The sequence below is a fragment of the Panthera pardus genome, unplaced genomic scaffold, assembly GCF_024362965.1.
Source record: "Panthera pardus isolate Hobbes unplaced genomic scaffold, ASM2436296v1 HiC_scaffold_2, whole genome shotgun sequence".
Lineage (NCBI taxonomy): Eukaryota > Metazoa > Chordata > Mammalia > Carnivora > Felidae > Panthera > Panthera pardus.
The window spans coordinates 7,154,394-7,177,617 of record NW_026526765.1 but is presented as its reverse complement, the minus strand read 5'-3'; the positions used below and the strand labels follow the sequence as shown (position 1 = coordinate 7,177,617).

Sequence of the window (23,224 nt, the reverse complement as noted above, 5' to 3'; positions counted from 1 at the left end):
GTCCACCCGGTTGGTTCCTCACCACGTCCTGTTGGCTCACTGCCTCCTGGCTTTGCACCTTCACACTTCCGCCCGGTCCAGGCACTGAATGACCGGGGACCCAATTAAGGAAGCTGTTTCCTCCTGGCCTGCCTCCCAAACGGTAGTCTCCCTATCTCACGTTCAGCTTCCACATTGATTCCTGAGTGGCCCTTCAACCGCAAACATTGGGTCAAGGTCAGACTGCAAGCAGTGCAAGCTCACGAGGCGTCCCTTCACCTTCCGGGTAAAATTCACATTCATGAGGCACAACTGGCCCGTGTCTGGCTCCCCAGATTATGTGTTACCTCTTCCATCTGCAATGAAAGTGCCACACTTTGTCTAGCCACGGCGCCTTGCCACGGTCCCCTCCCACTGCCTGGAGTGTCTTTTTTTCCCCCTTAGGTCAGCAAAATCCTCCAAATGTCAGATGGCGCTTCCTCCAGGAAGCCTCGCTGAATTCTATTCTTCCTTTAAAACTTACATTAGATGTCACCTCCCTTGGGAAGGCTTCCTACATTTCTTCCCTTCCCCTCCCCTCCGCAGGTAGTAACATTGTTCTATGGATAGCTCTATATTAGTTGTTATGGCCCTGTATTTTCATTTTCTGCTAAGTGCTTAGATTGTGACCTCTGGCACATGTCTGCCAGAGGATATCTAATCGGTAAATGCTTGCTGAATGAATGAAGGGCTTTGTAGCTCAGAAGTCCATGCACTATTATGACCATGCCCCAGATTTTCTATGCATGTTTTGCAAGCACGAAACATATTCAACTCCCGGTCAACACCCAGTGTGGGGTTTCTGCTGGGCATCCTTTCCTTATTAGTTACATTTTTACTTTTGCATAAAGAATCAAAAATATTTATAGATTCTCACCACGTATGTAACAACGGTTTGAAAACTTGATGTAAAACTTGTTGCAATTTGTATCCAGAGTTTCACATGTGACCCACCCCTTTGGAGAAGCATTTGTAACATTTTTTTTTCCCAAAGTTCTGGAGAAGTTTTCTAAGACACTGTTTCATGAGCAGTATCTCATAGCTTCCTTTTATTTATTCTCCTAACACATGTCAAAGGTGATTTAAGGTTTGCAGTGTTAACAGGTACAATTCGAAATGAAACCACATTCATCAGAAGACACATGCTTTGAGCTTTCAATTGAATGTATATTTATCTTCATAAATGTCTTCTATTGAACAAGTAGTATGCAGGTAACGAAGGTCAGATTATTTAACAGTTTTTTTTGGTCAATATCTAAAAGGTTTTTTTTTTGTTTGTTTTCTTTTTCTCTTTAGTGGTTAATTATCATTTAATTTGTTAGCCGATCAGAATATATTCAGATTAACCATTCCTTTCGTGTTCAGGACTTGGTAACATGTTTCTTGTGATTTTTTTTTTTTTTTTTCCTTCTCAGGAGGAATGTCAGAACTACATCCGGGTGCTTTTGGTGGGTGGCGACCGTTTATTTACCTGTGGGACCAATGCTTTCACGCCTGTCTGCACCAACCGCTCGGTAGGTGTTCATTTTGAGCGTTGACAGAATTTAATACTGGGAAAATCCAAACATTCTATTAAAACTGTAGTTTTACATGTATGTCTATTCCCTAAGGAGTCATTTTTTAATTAAAAAATATATTTTTCGAACTCAATGTTCAATGTATTGATTGATTACTAATCACATCATCTATTATATAAAGAGCTGAACATAACTATAACTTGTTTAATTAAATTTAAATATGTTTCTAAACTGCTTCTATCAGCTCTGTCCCCACCAGTGATCCTGAACACAAATCCTCAACATGCTCTTCATTTATCTTGATTTATTATAGAGATACTGCTAAGTATATAAAAGGGCCTAAAAACCATAATCCAAAGGAAGAAAATAGAATTTACAAGTTGGATGAGAGCAACGTCAAAAAAAATTAAAACAAGCAAACAAACGAATGAAGCCCTAGGCAAAGTGAAGTTCCAACCTGTCCTTTTCCTTTTTCTTTCAACCTGTCCTGTGACAGAGGAATTTCCGGCACCCGTGTCTTACACCTGTAGGTCAGAGCACATGGGCAGTCTTCCTAGTTCGAGATATTGGTCTGGTGTTCCACAGGGAGCATAATGAAGAATTACCATGATGTTAATTTCCTGGTCACATGACTCCTCTCAAAGCCTGAATTTATTCATCTGCAATATTTCCAAGCTAACATTCAGTTATTGGAAATATAGGGAGGACGACAAGGAGGATCACACCCCGTTCTAAACGCTTTGCACCTACTCGGTTATGTAACCCTGACATCTACCCCATGTGGTGGTTGTCCTTTGGTCCCTGTTGTCCTAGGAACTTTTCTCGTTCAGTGATTGGTTGGGAATCCAGCATCTGGGAAGCCGGGTTCACAGCCGATGGCCTGCAAGACACAGAGTTGTCTGTCTGAAAACTGACATAGTCTCGGAAATTGGGGCTATGGGGTACAAAATAGCACGCACCCTTACCTGTGAGCACAGTTTGGGGCTATTCATAACGTTTGAATTCACTTACAGTGATACATTTGTGCTTAATCTTTATTGTGGTTTCTATTTATATAAATACTGAAATTTGCTTCATTAAAGTGGAAAGATCTGCAGTGCCCGTGCATTATAAACAGAACCCACACACAGAAGTCTTAACTTGGTATTTGTGAATTCAGTGGCACCCTGTCCAGCCACTCTGAGGGGACAGTGAGGGAGATGACGGGTGGATTCTCTGTCCATGTCCTTCGCCGGATGTTGCCATCAGCACGGGAGTGTGAACGTTTGTCGTGTCTTACCCTGAGCCCCAGAGAGTTTGTTGCACCATGCCTTATTTGCAGTTCAGGAGGACCTAATCCATTAACACCATTAAAGGGCTTTCACGAGCGATAATTGGTTTCCTCTGTCTTGCCCTTGCCCGTAGTTGAGCAACCTGACCGAAATCCATGATCAGATCAGTGGCATGGCCCGCTGTCCCTACAGTCCCCAGCACAATTCCACGGCTCTTCTCACGGCCGGCGGGGAGCTCTACGCTGCAACAGCCATGGATTTTCCCGGACGGGACCCTGCCATTTACCGAAGTCTGGGCATCTTACCTCCTCTCCGCACGGCACAGTACAACTCCAAATGGCTTAATGGTGAGTGTTACCGGCACGGCTGATTCCCCACCTCCTTCGTCTGTAATGCCTGGTTATTTCGTGCTTTGAAAGCAAACTCACAGCTTCTGAAGACAAACCATTTCTTCATTTTCTTTTTTAAACGTTTATTTATTTTGAGAGAGAGAAAGCGAGAGCGTCAGAGAGCGAGGGAGAGGGAGAATGAATCCCGACAGCCTCCATGCACTGTCAGCACAGAGCGCGACGTGAGGCTCGATCTCATGAACTGTGAGATCGTGACCGGAGCCAAAATCAGGAGTCAGTTGCTCAGCTGTCACCCAGGCGCCAGTTTCTTCATTTTCTAAAGAAACCAAATATAACTTGTTTTGTACATCTGTGTGGAAGGGCATTGTATGTGGCTCTGTAGTAGGAGGAGGGAAGAAATACAGTCAACACTGTGGACCAGAATAATGGGGCTAATGTTGACATGACTATTCATGGCCCTTAGGCTGCTTTTTAGGCTATTGTTTGAAATTCAGGAAATTTGATGTTGTATCAGAGATATCTGTACATCCATATACATTCTTTCTTAACTTATCATAAATGTAAAAAGGGGGAGTTACAAGCATTTTATGGAATTTTCAGACACCGTGTAAGAGAATGCGTTTGGCCACAGGTGGCTCCAAAGAGCTTGATCAGTGTCAGAAAAAAGGCTGTCAAGTCACACAAATAGAACTTTGGGGTAGGTGTCTTCAGAGTTCCTTCCCTCAGTGGCTCGAGAGTCAGTAAGCACCCCAGCCTCGTCACTGATGTGTCTCTGCCGTCCGGTGTTCCGTGTGGTCCTCGGGCTGGCTCCGCTGGGGGTGGATGGGTAGTCAGTGCTCCATTTTCAGGCACTGCATCCAGATATGACGATATCCAGTAGGAGAAGAGGCCGTATTCCTTGTGTCGTGTCTTTTCTTTTCTTTTCTTTTCTTTTCTTTTCTTTTCTTTTCTTTTCTTTTCTGCAAAACCAGAAACCCCTAGAAGACCCTAGAAGATGTCCTTTCAATCCTGGACTAGAAGTTGGTCACCTCCTCACTAAGCAGAGAGAAGGTGCTACCAACCATCTGAATAGAGGTTGACCTCGTACAATGTCCTCATGTGTGCCAGCTGAAATTCATCCCTCTGTATGTGTGTATGTTCATGTGTCAATGTGACCACACACACACACACACACACACACACACACACACACAGTGTTAAATGGATAGGTCCATGTACCACCTGTCATCCCTCTGACAGTTTGTACGAAGACGAAGTCTTGAGCTTACCATTATACTTTTTCTTATTTTGAGCTTTCGAGTTCTATGAAGATTTACTGGCCTTTTGCCAAGTACAAGCAAATTATGGGGACCAGAATTTCCCAACCTCCGCACTATTGACGTTTTGGAACAGATAATTCTTTGATGTGTGTGTGGCGGGAGGCTTTCCTCGTTATCAGAAGGTGGTTCTCAGTATCTCTGGCTGATACCCGCTAGATGCAATAGCATTCCCTCCCCCCACCTCATTGTGCCAATAAAGAAAGTTTCAGAACTTTCCAAATCTCTCTTGGCGGGGTGGTGCCTGTGGTTGAGAATCACCGGCTCAGGCTCATTGTTGATGTGTATTTATGTGTATATGTGTACACAAACAGGACGCGAGCATTTTGCCAAATAATGTAGTCAAACCAACCATCAATTTGCCTTTGAAGAACTCCCTTGTAGAAAAGAGAACGTCCTCATCAACTTTCTCCAGTAAGTTGAATGCGTTTCCAGTAATGTGCTTCCGGAGGGCAACATGAGTTGTTTTCCTAAACTGAAGCCGTAACTAGCTTTTCTTCATTAACATTATTTTTGTTGAACTGGTTTCAGTCCCCTTCAGGCCCTGAAGCTTTCATCTGTGGAGCTTAAAGTTCCTCTTTCTAGTCATTTGTTGATTTTTCTGGCCAAGCAAAGTTTCCAGTGAAAAATCAAAATTACCTGCCCCCAACCAAAGGCACTGTAATTAGAGTTTGTTCAAAACAAAGCAAAAAGTAATCAGGAATACCATCTACCGTCTCTCTTTTCTTCCCCCCAAAAGCGACCCCCTGAAGAGTATCCTGGAAACATAATTCAGGTCACGGCATGAGTTACAAACATTGGCTGTTCCTTTGCACGTGACTCAGATACCCACTGGCTGATCAGATGGTCAGATTCTGTCAATGTCTGTGCGGAACTCTTTCTGTCTGATCGTCAGGTGACCTGAGAAGGGCAGTGGGGGACCTAACTGCTTACCATAGTCACTGTGGGCATGCCGTCATTATTTGTCGAGCATACTGAGTAATGTTTTGGGTTCCTCCAATGTGCTGCTGTTTATATGTGATATAATCCATCAACTGCAGCGATGGAAAATAAGTCCGAGGTAAACATGGTGGAACTGTCCCTCGGCCCACCTTCTCATCTTCGTCCCCGGGACACCGAATGGTCTGCTGCCCTCAGCTCCACCCACCCCCACCCACCCGCCAAGGAAGGCCCCCCCTCTCGGGGCGGAGAGCAGAGAGTTCCTGCGTGTTGAGTGTTGCTTCCATCTCCTGTGTCCTGTTGGGGCACTGCCGCCTTCTACTGAACCCCAAGATATTGTTTCTACTCCTGGTTGACCCTGGTTTTCTGCTCCGACTGACCTTTCATCCAGGATAGATTCTGGCCCTTAACCGCACACAGTTCTGCGTCTGTCCCCACACTGAGCCTGGATATAGGGACATCTGTCCTCACTGGCCTGCCTGGATGCAGGGACATCTGTCCTCACTGGCCTGCCTGGAATCCATACTTTACATCCTGTCTTTTCCTTCCTTCTTGACCAGACACCCTTGTCTCAGTTCTTTTCCGCTGTGTTCCAGAGTGATTTTCCTTCTTCATTTGAGATCGTTGCTGTACCTGTTACCCCTTCCTTTTTTCGTTGTTGTTTTCTTGTTTTTTGTTTTTGCTGTGGCCTTAGATTTCTTCCTCTCGAGGGAGGACTTCCATCGTTTTATCAAACAAGCTGAAAACAGAGTTAGTGCTGCCATATCAAGAAGGGGTCCTATTTCCGGTTGTGATTTTAGGGACCCGTTCAGTGAGGCTCTTACATTCCTCTCCAGAGTTTTCAGCTGATTGAGAATCAAGGCACGGAGGGGACAAATGGAGATCAGAGGTTTGGATTTACTTGCACGAGTGGTGAGTGGGTGTGCTGGGAAACCCAGAGCTGGTGTGCTTGGTGGAGAATGTACAGACCACGACCTGCCCGCTGAGGAGGCACAAGCCTCTCACGCGGGGTCGGCAGGCAGCTCCCTCCACATCCGAGCTCCCACTTTGGGGCGTGGGAATCCCGGGGCCTTTTGACTGAAGATGCGGTTTCGTGATGGTCACTCACAGAAGTAAAGCAACAGGGCTTATGACTTACACATCTCAGACGGTCACTCCACTAACAGCTACTCACATATGATGATAACCAGAGCTCGTTTCTTTGTTTTAGAGATTCTTCGGTTTGGGCCAACATTTTTGCTTGGAGAGAGAGGAGGGTCTCAGCAGGCGAGGTGTGGAAGATAGATAGTACCTATTAACTACGATCGGCACAATTTTTGTGTTCAGATTCGGTGCTGGGGATCAATTTGTGCCCAGGACCACTTGCCCACACACAGACGGGGCCCTTTCCATAGTTCAGCTAGTTACTTTATATTGGGAAAACTTGGTGGTCTTCGAAGACTCTGGGAGGGGACCCTTCCTTGCCTCTTCCAGCTCTGGTGGCCCCAGGTATCCCCTGGCTTAGGATCACATCACTCCAGTCTTTGCCTCTGTGTTCACATGGTCTTGTCTCTGTGTATCTTTGCGTCTTCACTTGGCCACCTTCATGTAAGAACCGGGCGTACTGGATTAGGGGGCCCCCCATACTCCAGTGTGACCTCATCTCAACTAATCCTATCTATCATGACCCCGTTTCCAAGTAAGATCGCATTTACAGGTACTGAAGGTGAAGACTTCCAACATTTCTTTTTTGGGGGGAAGGGCGGATCCTATTCAAGCTCTAACGGTGCCCTGATCAGGAAATGCTCGAATGTTGACATCTTAAGCTCCTGCACCTTATTTCTGATGGGAGTCCTACCTCTCCGTCTGTGCTAGGGGTGGGTACATCCTCTGCCCACTCCTTAGTCTCCTTGACTAAGCACACAGTGCTGTCTTCGCTTTACCGAAGGCACAGCTGTTTGTCATCTGTTTCTTCCTTGCGTCCACTTACACCTTCTCTGTCCACGGTGCCTCTCTCCTCCATCCCATGATCTCTGGGGCAGGAGTGCCCCCTCCTAGGCAGCATACTGAAATGGATTGGATCTCGCTTATCCTGAGTCGGAACTATTCCCTCTAAGGACTGTAGCGAAGCCTTAACAGAAACAAGTGCACTGACGCTCCGGTCTAAGCACACGGGCACGAAGGATGTTCTTTAGGATTTCACGACATGTAGACAGAGCGCAACAGGCCAGGGACGTTTGGCCACCCGGCCCCTCAGGAACCTCTGTGCTTCAGGGTTTATCTTCAGCCAGATGGTGACATTGGGCTGTCCAGGCTCACTTCCTGCCAGGATACAAGGAGCCCTGAGTAAGGACCCACCAAGCCTCGAATGTCCCCAGGGACCTAGCACAAGCACCTGCCACAGTTGCAGCAATTTTCCTTGAGCAAGTTAAGCCCCTTGGATCAAATACCAGAGTTCCAGATACAGTTTCTTATTACACCCCCAACACTGTGAGTGTACCCCAATGAAGGGGTGTCTTAGCTGTACCCCTGCACCTCTGCAACAAGTCCCGGCTGGTGAGACGTTCTCTCAGCAAGGGCTGGCGTGGAGCAGGGGAGCTGGCTGGCTACGGACACTTTCACCCGGTTTGCCTCTTCTCTCTTTCGCAGCCTGTGCGGTCCGGCTGCACCTGCTCTTTCTGCCCCGACTCCTCCTACTGCCTCCATGTGCACGGTTGGTGTCCTTGAGGGGCAAGTGTGAAGGGCGTGCCTTCCTCACCACGTTCCTTTGCACACGCTACCCATGCATTCCTCACTTCCCTTGCCTCCTCCCAGATCCTGGCCCCTCTTAGCTCTAGTTAGAGTTTCGGTTGGACCTCCCATCCCTTCTTGGCATTACGCAGGACTGTGTTGAAGCTCTCGGACATTCTCTTGCCGGAAACCCACAGGGTCCCATTCCACCTGCAGAGAAGGCCGAAGCCCGACCCGTGGCCTCCTGTTTCCTGTGTCCTCACTCCTTCCCACCCCTTGCTCCCTCTGTTTTGGCCTCTTAAATGTTGCAACGTGCCGCTGGCTCTCTGCTCTTTCCCAGAGATCCGCGAAGAGCCAGAGAATAAGCATCTCAAGCTTTGCAGTCAACTTTGTCCCCATTGGAGCTTTTCAGTTCTGTCCTCATCGCAGCCATTGCCAGTGCTTACCTGATCACAGGTGGCTGCGTGCTCATAATACTTTATTTATAGTTAGTGGGTAGGATTGGCCGGAAGACTAGTTTGCTGGCTCCTGTTCTATCTAGAAAGCTCTTTACCCCCCAAGATCCAGCTGGCCAACTGGCTTAGCTCCTTCCAGTCTTTGCTCAGATGGGGTTCTCTATGGGACGTCCCCCGATCACTTTATTTGAAGTGATGGTCTCTCGCATCTTGCCCGCTTTGTCCCCCTTATCATGCTCAGCTTTTATCCTTAACTCTTATGCCGTTTAGTGCTTGTCTCCTTCCTCCCCTAGAATGGAGGTTCCCCAATGGCTGGGCTGATGTGTTTTGTTCACTGATGTGTCCTGCATGCTTTCAACAGTGCTTGGCACATAGTAAACACCGTAAATTTTTTTTCTTATTTGAGAGCGAGAGAGCAAGGAAGGGGCAGAGGGGGAAAGAGAATCTTAAGCAGGCTTCAGCACAGAGCCTGATGCGGGCTTGATCTCACGACCCACGACTGTGAGATCGTGACCTGAGCCAAAATCAAGAGCCTCAACTGACTGAGCCACCTGGGTGCCCTGACACCCATAAATATCTTTTAAATGAATGAATTACTGGATGAGTCGTTGGCTTCTGCGTCCACCCCTCACCCCCAAGTTTCTGAATTGCTCAAGCGCAGGAATGATATGTGTGCCATCTTTGTGCCCTGGGTATCTCACTTTGTGCTGGAAACACAGTTGATGCCCTGTTAGTATTTGTTGAATGATTGGGAGAGAAGCGCGTTTCAAAATAGTAGAAATAGGAATGATGTTGTTACCCCATGGGAACATGCCGTACGACTTGTAACCCAGAATTTAAAAAAAAAAAATAGATTTGTATGTTTGAAACTGATTCAGTCCCAAACATTTGAAAAAACCTCTTCCTTTGTCTCTCATTTAGACACTCATTTTCAACCATTATTTATTCAGTCAGTTGTCAGAGGCAATGCGATCGATTGGATGGTGTTCTGGAGGAATTTGAAGCATTGAGTTATGTGTGTGGTAATGAATGTAAGTTTCAACATCAGATTTATCCCCTCGTGCCCAAATCTCTCTTAGAACAAATTTATGTGTTTAGAAAAAGACCTTAATAGCTTCGATGCATTAAAATACTAATCGTTAATAACGCTTATTAAATGATTACTGTAAGGAAGGATGGTAAATGTTTAATGGTCAATGACTAAAATAGAGAAGCTGTAAAACTTGCCTTTAAGAAATTGGCAATGAAATTGGGGAAACAGTAAACGTATGAAAAGGGGGAAAATGAAATTTTGAAATTAATAGCATGCAAATTGAGTTTGTGGGTTCCAAGGGAACTATATGCTTTCATACAGAAAAAAAAAAAACCTTGGTAAGAACTTGGAAAAACTAATTCATAAATGAGCCTTGGAGCACCTGGGTGACTCAGTAGGCTGAACATCAGACTCTTGAGTTCGTCTCAAGTCATGATCACAGGGTATTGGGATCAAGCCCCAAGTTGGGCTCCGCACGAACAGTGGGGACCCTGCTTGGAATTTTCTCTCTCTCCCTCTCTCTCTGCCCCTCCCCCCCGCTCTCTCACAAAAGCAAACAAACAAATAAATAAGCCTCAATAACTCAGCATGGACACCTACGGGGACATATCTTATTAGCACTCGGTGACCCTCGCGTTGTCCTTCTCTGGGGGGAGGTGCTTGCCTGTCTGTGGGGTTGCCCGGATGAGATCCGCAGCTCCTTCTGTTTCTGTGGATTCCAACCATGACCTCATGTGGAAGCAGACGGGCCTGACCTCACAGGACTTCCCATCTTAACAATGTCATTTCATAGGAGCTTTTATGTTTCTAGCCAACAAAACACTTTTTGTAACAGCTTTAACTTTTCCTGGTTTGAAATACTGTCCTTTAATGATGTTCTCCACCCATTAAATAGACTGTTTGAGGTCCTTAAAATACAATGATTAACCTCCTAATGATTAAGGATAATCTACTTGGAGGGAGAAAAATCCCCTCTGTGCCGAACTCAAGGAGAAATTGTTTCTCCTAACCGTGAAGACAGGTGCCTGTAGAGGACCTCAGCACTTTATTCTGGGACCAGATGCCGCGTCTCCGAGAGCCAGGCATGGCCAGGTCAGAGTGACTCTTTTGGGCTCGTCCTGGGGACAGTGAGTTTGCTTTTGGCAGCGTCTCCACAGCAGAGTCCCTGAGGGTGTGAATCATCTGCTCTAGGGGCTCCCTGGATGGACGACATTTGCTTGAGCAGGAAATTCATAAATGGAAGCAGCGTTCACAGAACAAGCCCAAAAAAGACAAGTGGAGCCTAGGGATGAAATACAGTTGTGTAGGAAAAGTAAAGTCTTTTTTTAAATTATTTTTTTAATGTTTATTCATCTTTGAGAGACGGAGACAGAGCGCGAGCGGGGGAGGGGCAGAGAGAAGGAGACACAGAATCAGAGGCAGGCTCCAGGCTCCGAGCTGTCAGCACAGACCCCGACGCGGGGCTCGAACTCACGAACCGTGAGATCATGACCCGAGCCCAAGTTGGACGCTTAACCAACTGAGCCCCCCGGGTGCCCCAGTAAAGTCTTTATCAAGGAAAAGAAGCTTAGTAAAGCCAGAACAGAAATCACGATTGTATAGTCAAGAGTCTACCCTCATATTATGCAAGCATCTGGCTAAAGCCTGTCACCTAACGTGTGACGTTGCAGCTGCTAGAGGACGATGAGTAGTGGGCTTAGAGCACACGGGCAGTAGGGTGACGTGTGAGCCAGTGCAATTAGAGCACGCAAGCTGTGAGGTGACATGTGACCCAGCGCGATGAGCCACCTTTTCTAACTGGTGAGACGTCAGGTCGATTGTCCATCTCGTGTGGGGTGCGGGTATATTGGAAATAGTGTGGTGAACACAAAGGGTTGATTATCTTCACGGGGTTACGGCGGCTGTAACTTGTCAGGTAGAAGGGAGACGACGTTGTTGGTATTTTACAGAGGAACAAGTGGGGGTCAGAGGGACCAGCCCCCCGAACCAGAGCCACGCTGTTGATGTGTCCACGAGCCAGGATTTGAAAACAGACCCGCACCAGAGCTGGCATCCTCTGCCCTCCACATTTAGTCTACACCCTAGGAAACACCAACGTCAAAACCTGCCTCCGCGTCTCTCCTGATGTCCACATTTTTATGCACACAAGAGGGATAGGAGGACCCAAGGAAGGTTGGGAGGGGTTCCTGATTGCTAAAAACTTAAGAAAGGAGATGAGGTGAATGGGGATTATTAAACTCAAGCAGAAGAGTCTGTGACGTATTTTCAGACAGTCTTTTATGGGCACAAAAGTTTAAGTGACATGAAGGAATCTGTTCTTCTGCGGCTCTTTGAAAGCAGTGTCGTGCTCTGATGGGTCTCTGCGCTGAATGCCAGAAAGTAGGGGAACACTGGATCCCTTCCATCTTGTGGGGACAGCTCTGTATTTGTCAGTCAGTCATTTGGACTTTCCAATGTACACATTTCAGAAGAGAATGGATGAACGAACCCTTCTCTCCCCTGCCAAGGTACGTTTTGGCCAAAGGCACCAACTGTATACGCTAAGTCATATGGAGACCTGCATTAAACGAAACACAAATCCACACAGAGCAATTCCGTCCCATTACAGAGAATACAATGTATTGTACAGAAAATGCTAGTGCTTACGTAACCAGGCGGGAAGGTGGTTCACTGTATTGTCTACAGATCACGAGCAGTTTCCTTGCAACAGTCGTGGATCACTCCTGGCGTGATTATAACATCACTCCCTGTCCCTCTCAAAAGTGCTCCCGTTTGGCTCATAAGTCATATTGTCATCCTGTTTATAAGATCCCCAGGTCTGTGTATTTCGGCAAATCTGCCTCCATATTGTTCTGTTAAACTCTTTGTATGCACTCAGTGGCTTCTCACCTTTTTATAATCCACTGCTACGTATTGGATGGTTGACTCTGTGCTCTGGGTTTCTGCCCTGCCCTGGCCCGTGTCAGCTCAGGAGACAAAGACCACGCCGTCATTCAAGTATACGCGTTCTCACTGCACGCTCTTACAGCCCGGTGTCTTCCTCCGGGGAGCTCTCACCGGTTTTTCTCTTTAAAACTATTTTATTAAGCATTACAATTAAGCATTAAAATATTTCTAAGATCTTTGTTTTTTATTTAATGTTTATTTTTGAGAGAGAGAGAGAGAGAGAGCTGGGGAGGGGCAGAGAGAGCGAGACAGTGTGAATGGGGGAAGGGCAGAGACAGAGGGAGACACAGAATCCGAAGCAGGCTCCAGGCTCCCAGCTGTCCGCACAGAGCCCGACGCGGGGCTCGAACTCACGAACCGTGAGATCTTGACCTGAGCCGAAGTCGGGCACTTAACCGACTGAGCCACCCAGGAGCCCCAAAGATCTTTAAATTCAAGTTAATATTCCAGTTTTTAAAAATTCCGAAGTTTTCATTCCCGATTCTTCAGGTGAAAGGATCCATTCCTAAGGGAAGCGAACCGCCGCTTTGACTATAATCAGGAGAAAATGAACATGGTAGATTGAAACTTGCTGCTTGGAAAGTGTTCAGAAATCCATATTCGCACAGTCAGTCTGAACGAATCAAGCCTAGGAGCGTGTGATGTGGCAGATGCTTCGAGGAGAAGGGCTGCGGGGGCTCGGTGCTTGGAACGGAGCAAAGAACACTCAAGGGTGTCTGTGTCCCTTGGAGCGAGAGCATGGAGACCAGAGCCAGTTAAGGAAGCCCCTGCAGATGTCCAGGGAGAGTTCCGGGAGAGTCCTGGGTGCAGCTGTCCGGGGAGGGTTCCAAGAGCATCCTGGGTGCAGCTGTCCGGGGAGAGTTCCTCCAGAGTCCTGGGCTGGTGGGGTGCGTGCTCACGGGGAGGGAGCAGATCTTTGGGGACAGACGGCCCAGGTCCCCGTGCTATTAGCTGCTCTCGTGTGACTCCACAAACCCACAGAAATAACACATTTGCAGCAGGTCATATTCCCCTGGAAGAAAGAAGGAATCAGGTTTGCTGGAACCACGTTTCTAGTTTTAGGCAATGCTTTTCCTCCTGCCAGGTGCTCAGTGACTGAAGGAGCTGGGGATCCGGGGCTCACTTTGCTCCCAGTGACCACCAAGGACCCGCTGCCACCACGGGACACACACGGGAAAGTGGGTCATGAACTTCTCTTTCAAACCCCTCGGTGCCTCTCCAGTGGCAGTTGAAATGCAAACTGGGTTTGGGTTGGCGGGGTTGCTGTCCTGGCCCTTCTCCTGTCTCCTGATTCCTTCATCCCAACACTGGTCCATCCCGTTCCTGGCCGCTCTGAGGGTCTTCTCTCAGTGGCTGTCTCTCCAGCTCTTGGCCTGGTGTCCCCTCCCAGCCTGACTTCTGCCTTTTCCCTGGTCCTCTCCTTTCTGACCCTTGAATTCACCCCCATTGTTCTTGTCGTCCTTGTGATGACTTGTCGGTCTGTGTTGTTTGTTTCTTCACTCTGTCCTCCAGGGCATGGGCTGTATCTGTCACTTTACCACGTCTTCGCACCCAGTGCCCGGCACGGTCCCCCCAGTAGGTGGTACGTGCCTGGTGATGGAGGAGTGCTGGCATTCAAGGCTCTGTCTATAGCACCTCGGCGTTTCGTGCCAAATCTGCTGGTGGGAACAAAGACCCTGATTTGATATACAGAATGCAAAGCTTGTGATTGAGCTTGTTCAATAAATACTGGCGATATGTTTACCAATATGTGTGTTAATATTAATTTATGTATTTTGTATGTACATATATATTTATTATATTTTTTATTTACAGATGCAAATGGTGATCTGTATTTTGATGATTAGCCATTAGGCGCTAAGCAGTGGATGTGCATTGCCTTTGGTTCCCCCAGTGATACATATTGGGCATCGTTAACCACCTTTCTAAAAGGGAGGGAACAGGGTGCTGTTAAAGAACTTGGCTAAGTTCACACAGCCAGTAGGTGGAAGTGTTGAGCCATATATACATATGCCTCAATACTATATGTATATACATGTACATGATACACATACACACATACATACACAGACAGACATGTATTATCTGCCCATCTGTCTGTCTTTTACTGGAAATCTTAGGGAAAGCTTTAGCACCTCAGTGGCTTTTAAACCACACTGTGCTTAATTTAATTTAATTTTAGTTATTAAAATTAAATAGTTATCCATGCTTACTAAATACCTAGATGAAATTAGTTTACTCTGGAACACCCTGAAGCACATTTTCATGTAGCTGTAACAAAGGGAGAGGTGCCTAGTAAGAGAGTGTATGGAATTTAGGAATATATATATGAGAATGGTTTGGGTCGTGACTGACCCCCCCAAAATCAGGGAATTAAAAATATCTGGCTCACTATGTCACGTCTAAAGATTGTTTCCACTAACTCCTTTTCTTTTTGTGGAATAGCTTGCTATTTTAAAAACTCGACATGGCTTTACGTTTCCTACATTTTGATCACCTGTAAGCTTAGCATTTGCATATTTGATAATTCATTATCATTATGTGAGGTTCTACTAAATATAAGTTATTAAGAGGGACATCAAAAGTAAATGATGAAATGATGTAGGCATCGTTTATTGGGATCTTACCACATACCAGTCTCTTTAATCCTTATGGCGAAGTAGGTCTTTTGGGCCCTGAATTGTCATCTAGGATGAAAGAGCATTCCAGATGTCTTTGATCCAGCCCAGGGTTTCAATCTGGGATGGGTAGAGCCACTACCCACATGGGCCCCATGCCCAGGCATTTTCTAGTCTGCCTTGGGCAAGTGTATTGCAAGATGGCCTTTGATTGAGAAAGGATTTATGATAGATTGTGATTCTAGTAACATTTTTGTAGAGTTGGAAAATCAGAATTCCTGTCTTCCACATCCATTCTCGTCAATGTGGACAAATATTTCTTTTCTTTTTTTCTTTTTTTTTGAGAGACAGAGATAGGGCATGAGTGGGGGGAGAGGCAGAGAGAGAAGGAGACACAGAATCTGAAGCAGGTTCCAGGCTCAGCTGTCGGCACAGAGCTTGACACGGGGCTTGAACTCACGAAACACAAGATCTTGACCTGAGCCGAAGTCGGACGCTTAACTGAATGAGCCACCCAGGTGCCCCAAGAAATATTTCTGTATGAAGAAACTGCTAATGATCTGGTCACTCCTGAACATGAGGCACCTCCAGCCTGATGCAGTAGGTGTTGCAATAGAAAGAATATAGAAGGGAAGGATCCATATTGACGTTCAGCATCTGATTTTACATGGTCCAGATCGTCTCGAAAATGTTGAAGCTTTTGTTCTTCTCATTACTCATGTTTATTCTATTATGAATCTCTTCTCTTACCCGTATCTGCATGGCCACTAATAAGTAAATGTAGAAAATAAACGTCCTGCTATCACGATCCATATCTCCTCTTGCGACGTGACAGATTTTGTAACGTGCTCTGTAATCCGTAACTCACTATGTTTTCTGAGCATGAGAAAAAAACCAGCTTCTCCATGCATAGATTTATGGTAAGCTGACATATACTCATGTCGGTTTTTTTCTGAATTAGCAGCACACCTACTATTCGTGTAGAGCTCTAATGACAGTAAAGAATAAAGGACCGCTCAGATCTCTCTTTCACGCACTCACACTCATTGTAGACAGGAAGGCAGAGCCTGATTTATGACTTGTTCAGTTCACTCAGGAGCGACAGATCACTGGTTTGTGGTGAATTGCATTTTAACAAGAGACAGAACTTAAATAATGGGAGGGAAACAATGTGCATCTTGTTGCAGCGCCTGGTGAGATTCAAACATCCCCTGCCTCCAGATTGATATCTGCAAATGGGAGAGAGATGTGGCTGTCTGTCTAACAACGATTCCTGCTTTTGTACTGTCTTTGGAGAAGGAGCAGGATGCTGGCCGAGTTTCAAAGGGCTCTGCTTTCCAGGAGACGGGGCTTCCTGATCTGACGGCAGTTCACACAGTCAGGGACCCATCCCCGTCCTGAAGGACCACTGCAGGACGGCAGGATGCGTCTCCGAGGGTGGCTTAGCTCCCTGACTAAATTGACCCGCAGCCTGTGCTGGGTTAGAGAACAGCGTCTGCTACACATTGAACACAAGCTCTTCCCCAGTTTCTCGGCGGGAAATAACGCGTTCGAGCGTTTCTGTCTAAAGTGCGCTCTGTCATCCTATTGCAGAATTGTTTCAGGGTGGTTTGGAGAGATGGTGGAGGTTCTCTGTGGAAAGAGGAGGCTGTGGGCCAGTCTGCATGGTGTTACCTAGTCTTCCCCTTCGATCAGAAATCTGAGTGAGGTGGTCCCGTGGGGCAGACTATGAACGTGGCCTCGATGCCCCAACAGGCACTCGCGGGCTCTCTGGGGCGGTGGTGGCGCCATCTGAAATAGCTTCTCTGGAGCCGGACAAACGCTTCCCAGCAGGATTCTTGCTTAACAAGCCCTTGGATTGTTGGCTCCTTCCTCCTGCTTTTCCTTCCCTGTGTCATTCCTGATGTCCCTGATAGCTGCAGGGTAAGTTTCATCTGGGCATTTGTCTTTCTGAGAAAACCTGCTCCCTGCTTTGGTTTCTAAAGCATTTTCCAGAACGCTAACTTTTATTCTTGAATACGGTTCACGCAGAGTCAATTATTCCCTCGTAGCCCATTGTTTTTGTTTGTTTGTTTGTTTCAGTGTAGTATAATGGTAAGTGCCTACGCTCTGTGGTCAGACTGTCCAGATCCAGGACATAACCCCCCACCCCATGCCCATCGCTAGTTGTGTGAGCTTGGACAGATTACCAATGAGTAATAACACAGCACCTACCTCTATGGTTTTTGTGAGTTGAATGAGCAGAGGAGTGTGAAGAACCGAGCATAGAGCCTGGCACGGGAGCCTTAGCATTCTGTAGCTGTTTTTAAAATTAACAGACTCAACCTTGACTGGAGGAAACCATGAAAGATCACTTTTACCTTTGTCTCTTCTCATTTTCTTGCTCAAGTCTTCCTAGGGACATTTACTCTGGTTTCCATTCTGTTTTCCCCAGTAGCAGGAGTAGGTCTCTGTGAGGGTGTTCTCATAAATCCTGTGGACTTTGCCCAACCTCATCCACCTGTGTTAGTAACTGTGGCCCTAGACTGGACACATCCAGTCCTCCACCTTCTTTCTTTGTTTTCTCCATTTTATTTATCTTTGAAGTTTATTTATTTATTGATTTTGAGAAAGAGAGAGAGAGAGAGAGAGGGGAAGCACGAGCAGGGAAGAGGCAGAGAGAGAGGGAGAGAGAGAATCCCAAGCAGGCTCCGTACCGTCAGCGCAAAGCCCGAGGCAGGGCTTGAACTCATGAGCCGTGAGATCATGACCTGAGCCGAAACCAAGAGTCAGACGCTTAACTGACTGAGCCACCGAGGCGCCCCTGTTTTCTCCATTTTAGATAAGCTTTGTGGTCCTTGTTGTTGATGATGATGATCGGGACGATGTTGTTTTTTTATGTTTGTTTTTAGTACAACGATCAAACTGTACCACCTGGTTGGAGTGCCTGGGTGCGGGGCGCGTTCTGAAACGATTTAGTCTTCCCTTTCGAATTAAACATATAGGTGAATGTTTTCTTCAGAAACCAAATACGGTTTGGCACTTGTTCCATATCTTTGCTTTTGGGGTCTCCTTCAATGAGTAATTCTCTTTTGGAGGCTCGGTGAACACAGATTCAAAAAGCTCCCCAATATTTTGCTGTGTGTTCCCAGAACACCGGTCAGAGATGTGTATCCTCCTGCTTTGTGAGCATCTCTCTCCGGTATTAAAGCATACCGTACAGACAATATAACTGAGTTCCATCTCCCACATTGTAATGCAGTCCAGTTTTCTTTCTATCCATTTCAGGTTAAAGCAGCTGTAACATAATAGCATGTTTGGCAGTTTATAAATGAAAATCAGTTCTTTTTGAGTTCTCTGTTACTTCATGTGCTTAAATGACTTAACAATATCATGGACTGGGGAGGAGGACACGTTGCATGTACAACTTACACAACTTAAAGAATATTGTTACAGCTCTACAATGGAAAGTTGAATTAAAGTGAGACATTCGGGGGTGATATCCAATATATGTGTTACTTGAAAACTGGTGACAGCTTTCTGGACAGGATGATAGTGTTGTCAATGCCACCTCTCAATCAGTATCCTCATTTCACATTGGAGGTGGGCCTGCTGTGTGTCTTACCGTTACTAGTAATGGGTTGTCTTGTGGCCAAACATACTTTAGTCGTCGTGCCAGTAACATGTCTGCTGGAACAATCTAATTGGATCTGGCAAAGTCCAAGGCCAGTTGAATTGCCCCCTCCCCAAACTAATTGTCCCTGAAATATGTCCCTGTGGATACAGTTGTTGTGTGTATCTTTCCATTTATTCTGAACACAAAGGTTTATCGCCATATTATCTTAATGGCCCTATAAAATTGAGACACTGGCTGATTGAATAGTAAGCTCCTAGCAATAGAGGAAAGAGTAAGAACCGAGGAGGACACCTTTTGGGATGAGCCCTGGGTGTTGTATGGGAACCAATTTGACAATAAATTTCATATATTGAAAAAAAAAAGAGTAAGAATCAAACTTGATTATTAGAATTTGTATAAAGATAAATGTTAAGGTGTGTCCGTGTCTGAAAGGGTATCATTTCTATCATCAATGGGCTCAAACAAGAAGCTATGAACATAACACTATGAATGGTAAATATGAAATTCAGTTGACAAACTATAGGATTCTTAAACTCTTCATGAGCTTGGCGATTGAGTAAAGGTTCTGCCATAATTTTGTCCTTTCTGAATCCCTATTTTTAAGCTAATTATGAGACCAGGAAGCTGGAAGGCAGTGACCCCATCTCAACACACTCTGCTCTTCTATATGGATTCTCCAGCAACCCAGAAATGAGAAAATCAGAGTCGATTCTCACAGTTACATGGTCACCATAGTAACTGGAATTGCTAAAGCTAATTCAGGACACTAAGCTGATAGTTTCAGTTTTTATTTCAGTTTTCACAAATGAAAACCATCTTAAAGTTCTCACTAAAAAAGCACATAAATTATGTCGGTCATACTCCCGTGTACAAGTAAGATCAAAGAATTTTGTTGTCTTGTACACAAACAGGGTACCATGGTGCTCCTATGTTCTGAATCGCATTGCATATTTTTCATCTCATTTTCTCCCACTCTTTCTTTTTTTGTACATTTATTTATTTATTTTTGAGAGAAAGAGAGAAAGCGCACAAGCAGGGGAGGGGCAGAGAGACAGAGGGAGACACAGAGTCCAAAGCAGGCTCCAGGCTCTGAGTCTACTGTTCTTTGACCTTTGAGGTTGTCAACGCAGAGCCCGACATAGGACTCAAACCCAGGAACTGTGAGATCATAACCTGAGCCAAAGTCAGACAGACGCTCAACCTACAGAGCCACCCAGGCACCCCGTCCCACTCTTTCTGAAGAGCATGTCAGGATATACAAATAAACTAGTATATGTTGCTTTAAAAGTCTGTTGCAAAAGTTGCTGCCCAGTTTTGATGGCATTAGTGTCCTGTGACTGGGTGCTGTGTTAACTCAGGATGCTTATGTGTGGAATCGTGCGGGCGATTCCTTGTCATTTAGGACTTGCGTACAGTGTTCTGTCCTTAGCACAGGTCACCGAGCTGCTCATGGGGCTCTCGTTCGTCCCTTAGGAGCCAGGCATTGTCTGCACAAAAGCACGTGTCCTTGGAAAAAACACTGAGGAGGTAAGACATACAGAGATACCATATGAATGTTCACACTTTTCTTCTTCCCTCTTGTCTCCAGAACCAAACTTCGTGTCATCTTATGACATCGGAAATTTCACCTACTTCTTTTTCCGAGAAAATGCCGTGGAGCACGACTGTGGGAAAACCGTGTTCTCCAGAGCTGCCCGGGTCTGCAAGAATGACATCGGGGGGCGGTTCCTACTGGAGGACACCTGGACCACGTTCATGAAGGCTCGCCTGAACTGCTCCCGGCCCGGGGAGGTCCCCTTTTACTACAACGAACTGCAGAGCACTTTCTTCCTGCCCGAGCTGGATCTGATCTATGGCATCTTTACGACCAACGTGTAAGTAACTGGAAGAAAATTCTTTCCCTGCTCCTCTGTCCATTGTGCATGCGTCTGCTGTTCTTTGACCTTTGAGAAGTTGGAAAGTTGCTTTAAAGGAAATCTTTCTTATTTTACTGGGCCAACGGCCAAATAAATGTTTGAGTATGAATTAAATATTATGCAAATACAGTGTGATTTCTGAGACTTGGTATTCGGGAAATAAAGTGAAGCAAAAAAAGTTTCAGTCTGTCCTTAGGTAATTGTAGCATCAAGTTACCCGACTGTAATTTTCTCCTTCCTGATTCACCGATGTGTTCTGGGCACTGTCTGAAATGCTGGTACATATTAGACGCATTTTTTTTCCACATGCAGTTACGCACTTGGGCACAATGAAGGCAGTGTTTTCTGAGTCTGATCTTTGAGTAGTATATTTCGTGCCCACACCTCCGGTCGTAAGTGAAACGCACATTGTCACTTTCCCGTAGCTGCATTTTCAACCGTTGTTCTAGGAGACGGCTAACCTGGGCAGGCTTTTCTAAAATGATGACTGTACTTTAAAAATATCCTTGAAAAAAACGATAACATCTTTTTGTTTTCCTTGTGGGAGGTGATACTCCTAGCTCCAGAACTGATAAATTTTGGATAAGGGAAAGCATGTGAAGTTTCCTGATCTTTCGTTCACTCTTACTCTGGTGGAGTTGTAGCGTGACCCACATCTATTTCCCATTCTTTGCTGGTGTGCGGTGAAAGATTCAACAGGATCACATCCCGCCCCCGGGGGTGACAGATCCCCTTTTCATACTCAGACCCTGGGCCCCCTTTCAGTGGTAACGGTGGTCCGCAGTGTGGACTCTGCTTTGGACTATCTTTGAGTCTCCATTCTGGCAACTTAATGCAGAAAAAATGGAATCAAGGCAGTTTGAAAGTGCTGATAAAGAGTGTGGGATGACCAGCCATTCCAGCTTGTCTGGGATCGTCCCAGCTTCAGCATCTAGATGAGTCCTGCATCCCAGGGAAACCCCGGGGTCCTGGGAGAATCGAGGATGCCTACCCAGGAATTGGTGTAGAACCCCTTGATCTGCTCCTTTCTTCCATGTTACTCTATCCCTCTGTCCTCTCCCCTGCTGGGCTTAAGTGTTAACAGTCACTCGATAATAACATTTACTCCGTGAAGAGTCTTCTTTCTGCCATGAAGTTAGAAGAAGGCTGAAATGGATGGCACCCCACCCACCCCCACCCCACCATGACCACCTTCATTGTAAATCTGGTTTTCAACCCCAGAGCTTATTTTCCCTCCTTGATACGTTTCTTTTAAAAAATCAATTTATAGTTTCTGAAGCTGATTTGCTTTCCAAAACCCGGTTTAAGAAATCGCGTCGGCTGCACAAGATGAATGTTCAGTTGCTGACTTGACATCAATTTTACACACAATGGGAGCTGGGCTTACTTAGCTGTTCATTCCCCTGGCTCTGGGCAAAGACAATTTAAAAAGTTATGGAAATACTGCGTCTGGACTGTTCAATGGTCAATTTAGACACTCGCAAAAATAAGTTTCAGACTATTCCAGACGATTTGTTTAGTGTTGCAAGTGTCCATCATATTGGACATCACCCAGTATATAGCATCTATCTATATCTATCTATCTATCTATCTATCTATCTATCTATCTATCTATCATCTATCATCTACTATCTATCTATCTATCTATCTATCTATCTATCTATCTATCTATCATCTTCTATCTATCTATCTATCTATCTATCTATCTATCTATCATCTATGTGTCTATCTATCTATCTATCATTTATCTATCTATATTAGAGGTAGAATCGCTAGATCTTTCCTTTCTGTCTCAAACACTTACTCTCACCAGGTCTTGGGAAGAACTTTCGGATCCATCCATTTCTAGTTCCACCATACGCCCCGCCTCTCTTCGTTCTCATGTCTCAGCCTTGATCTTACCTTCTGGACAGATGACCACATTCTTGACAAGACTTGCTCCAAACCGAAAGAAAATGATGATGGGGGGCAGCCAGCAGTGGATGAGTACATCACGCTGTGGCTCAGCTCTCTGGTGTTGCTGCTCATCGTTTGCTTTGCCTCTGTATATTCATCAAGGTCTCTTAGCACTGGGGAGTGGGGATGAAGGTCACTCCCCTCGCTCATTCTGCCCTAGGACTGGGTGGTCTTCTCACCCCCTGGCCATGAGCTGGGCTGCAGGAAATGGCCTACTTACTACCGCGTGGAGTCGCTGAAGGTTTTACCATCGTGTTCCCGGGTGTCTAAAAATGGTGGCTCACAGACAGCAAAAACCCGAGCTGTGCTCGAAAAAAGCAGATTTCTTTAACCAGACCATATTTTGCTGTTTCCACAGTTAGCAAAAGGGCGCCGGACTCCTGAGAGCCTCTCATTTACAGCTGTCTCGGCAGAGCCTGAACTCTGATTTAAGGTTTCGAGATTTCCTATGTCAGTGCCATGTCAAATTTTTCTCTCTGACCCTTCGGACTTAAAATGCTTTTCGAATTAAAAAAAATGTACATAAATGAAGGGTCTCTGACAGGGACTTTTTGCAAAATGCTT

The 23,224-nt window shown here is 45.8% G+C and overlaps 1 protein-coding gene across 10 annotated transcripts in view; it reads left to right on the top strand.

Annotated features, from left to right (window-relative positions):
- Positions 1 to 23,224, top strand: part of SEMA5A (semaphorin 5A) — a 477,458-nt gene that overhangs the window by 305,839 nt on the left and 148,395 nt on the right. For all 10 annotated transcript variants that reach the window (XM_053906877.1, XM_019450800.2, XM_019450802.2 and 7 more), the window contains 3 exons: positions 1,434 to 1,532; positions 2,940 to 3,153; positions 20,377 to 20,662. In XM_053906877.1, coding sequence (XP_053762852.1) covers positions 1,434 to 1,532; positions 2,940 to 3,153; positions 20,377 to 20,662 — 599 coding nt within the window. The remainder of the gene's footprint in view (positions 1 to 1,433; positions 1,533 to 2,939; positions 3,154 to 20,376; positions 20,663 to 23,224) is intronic.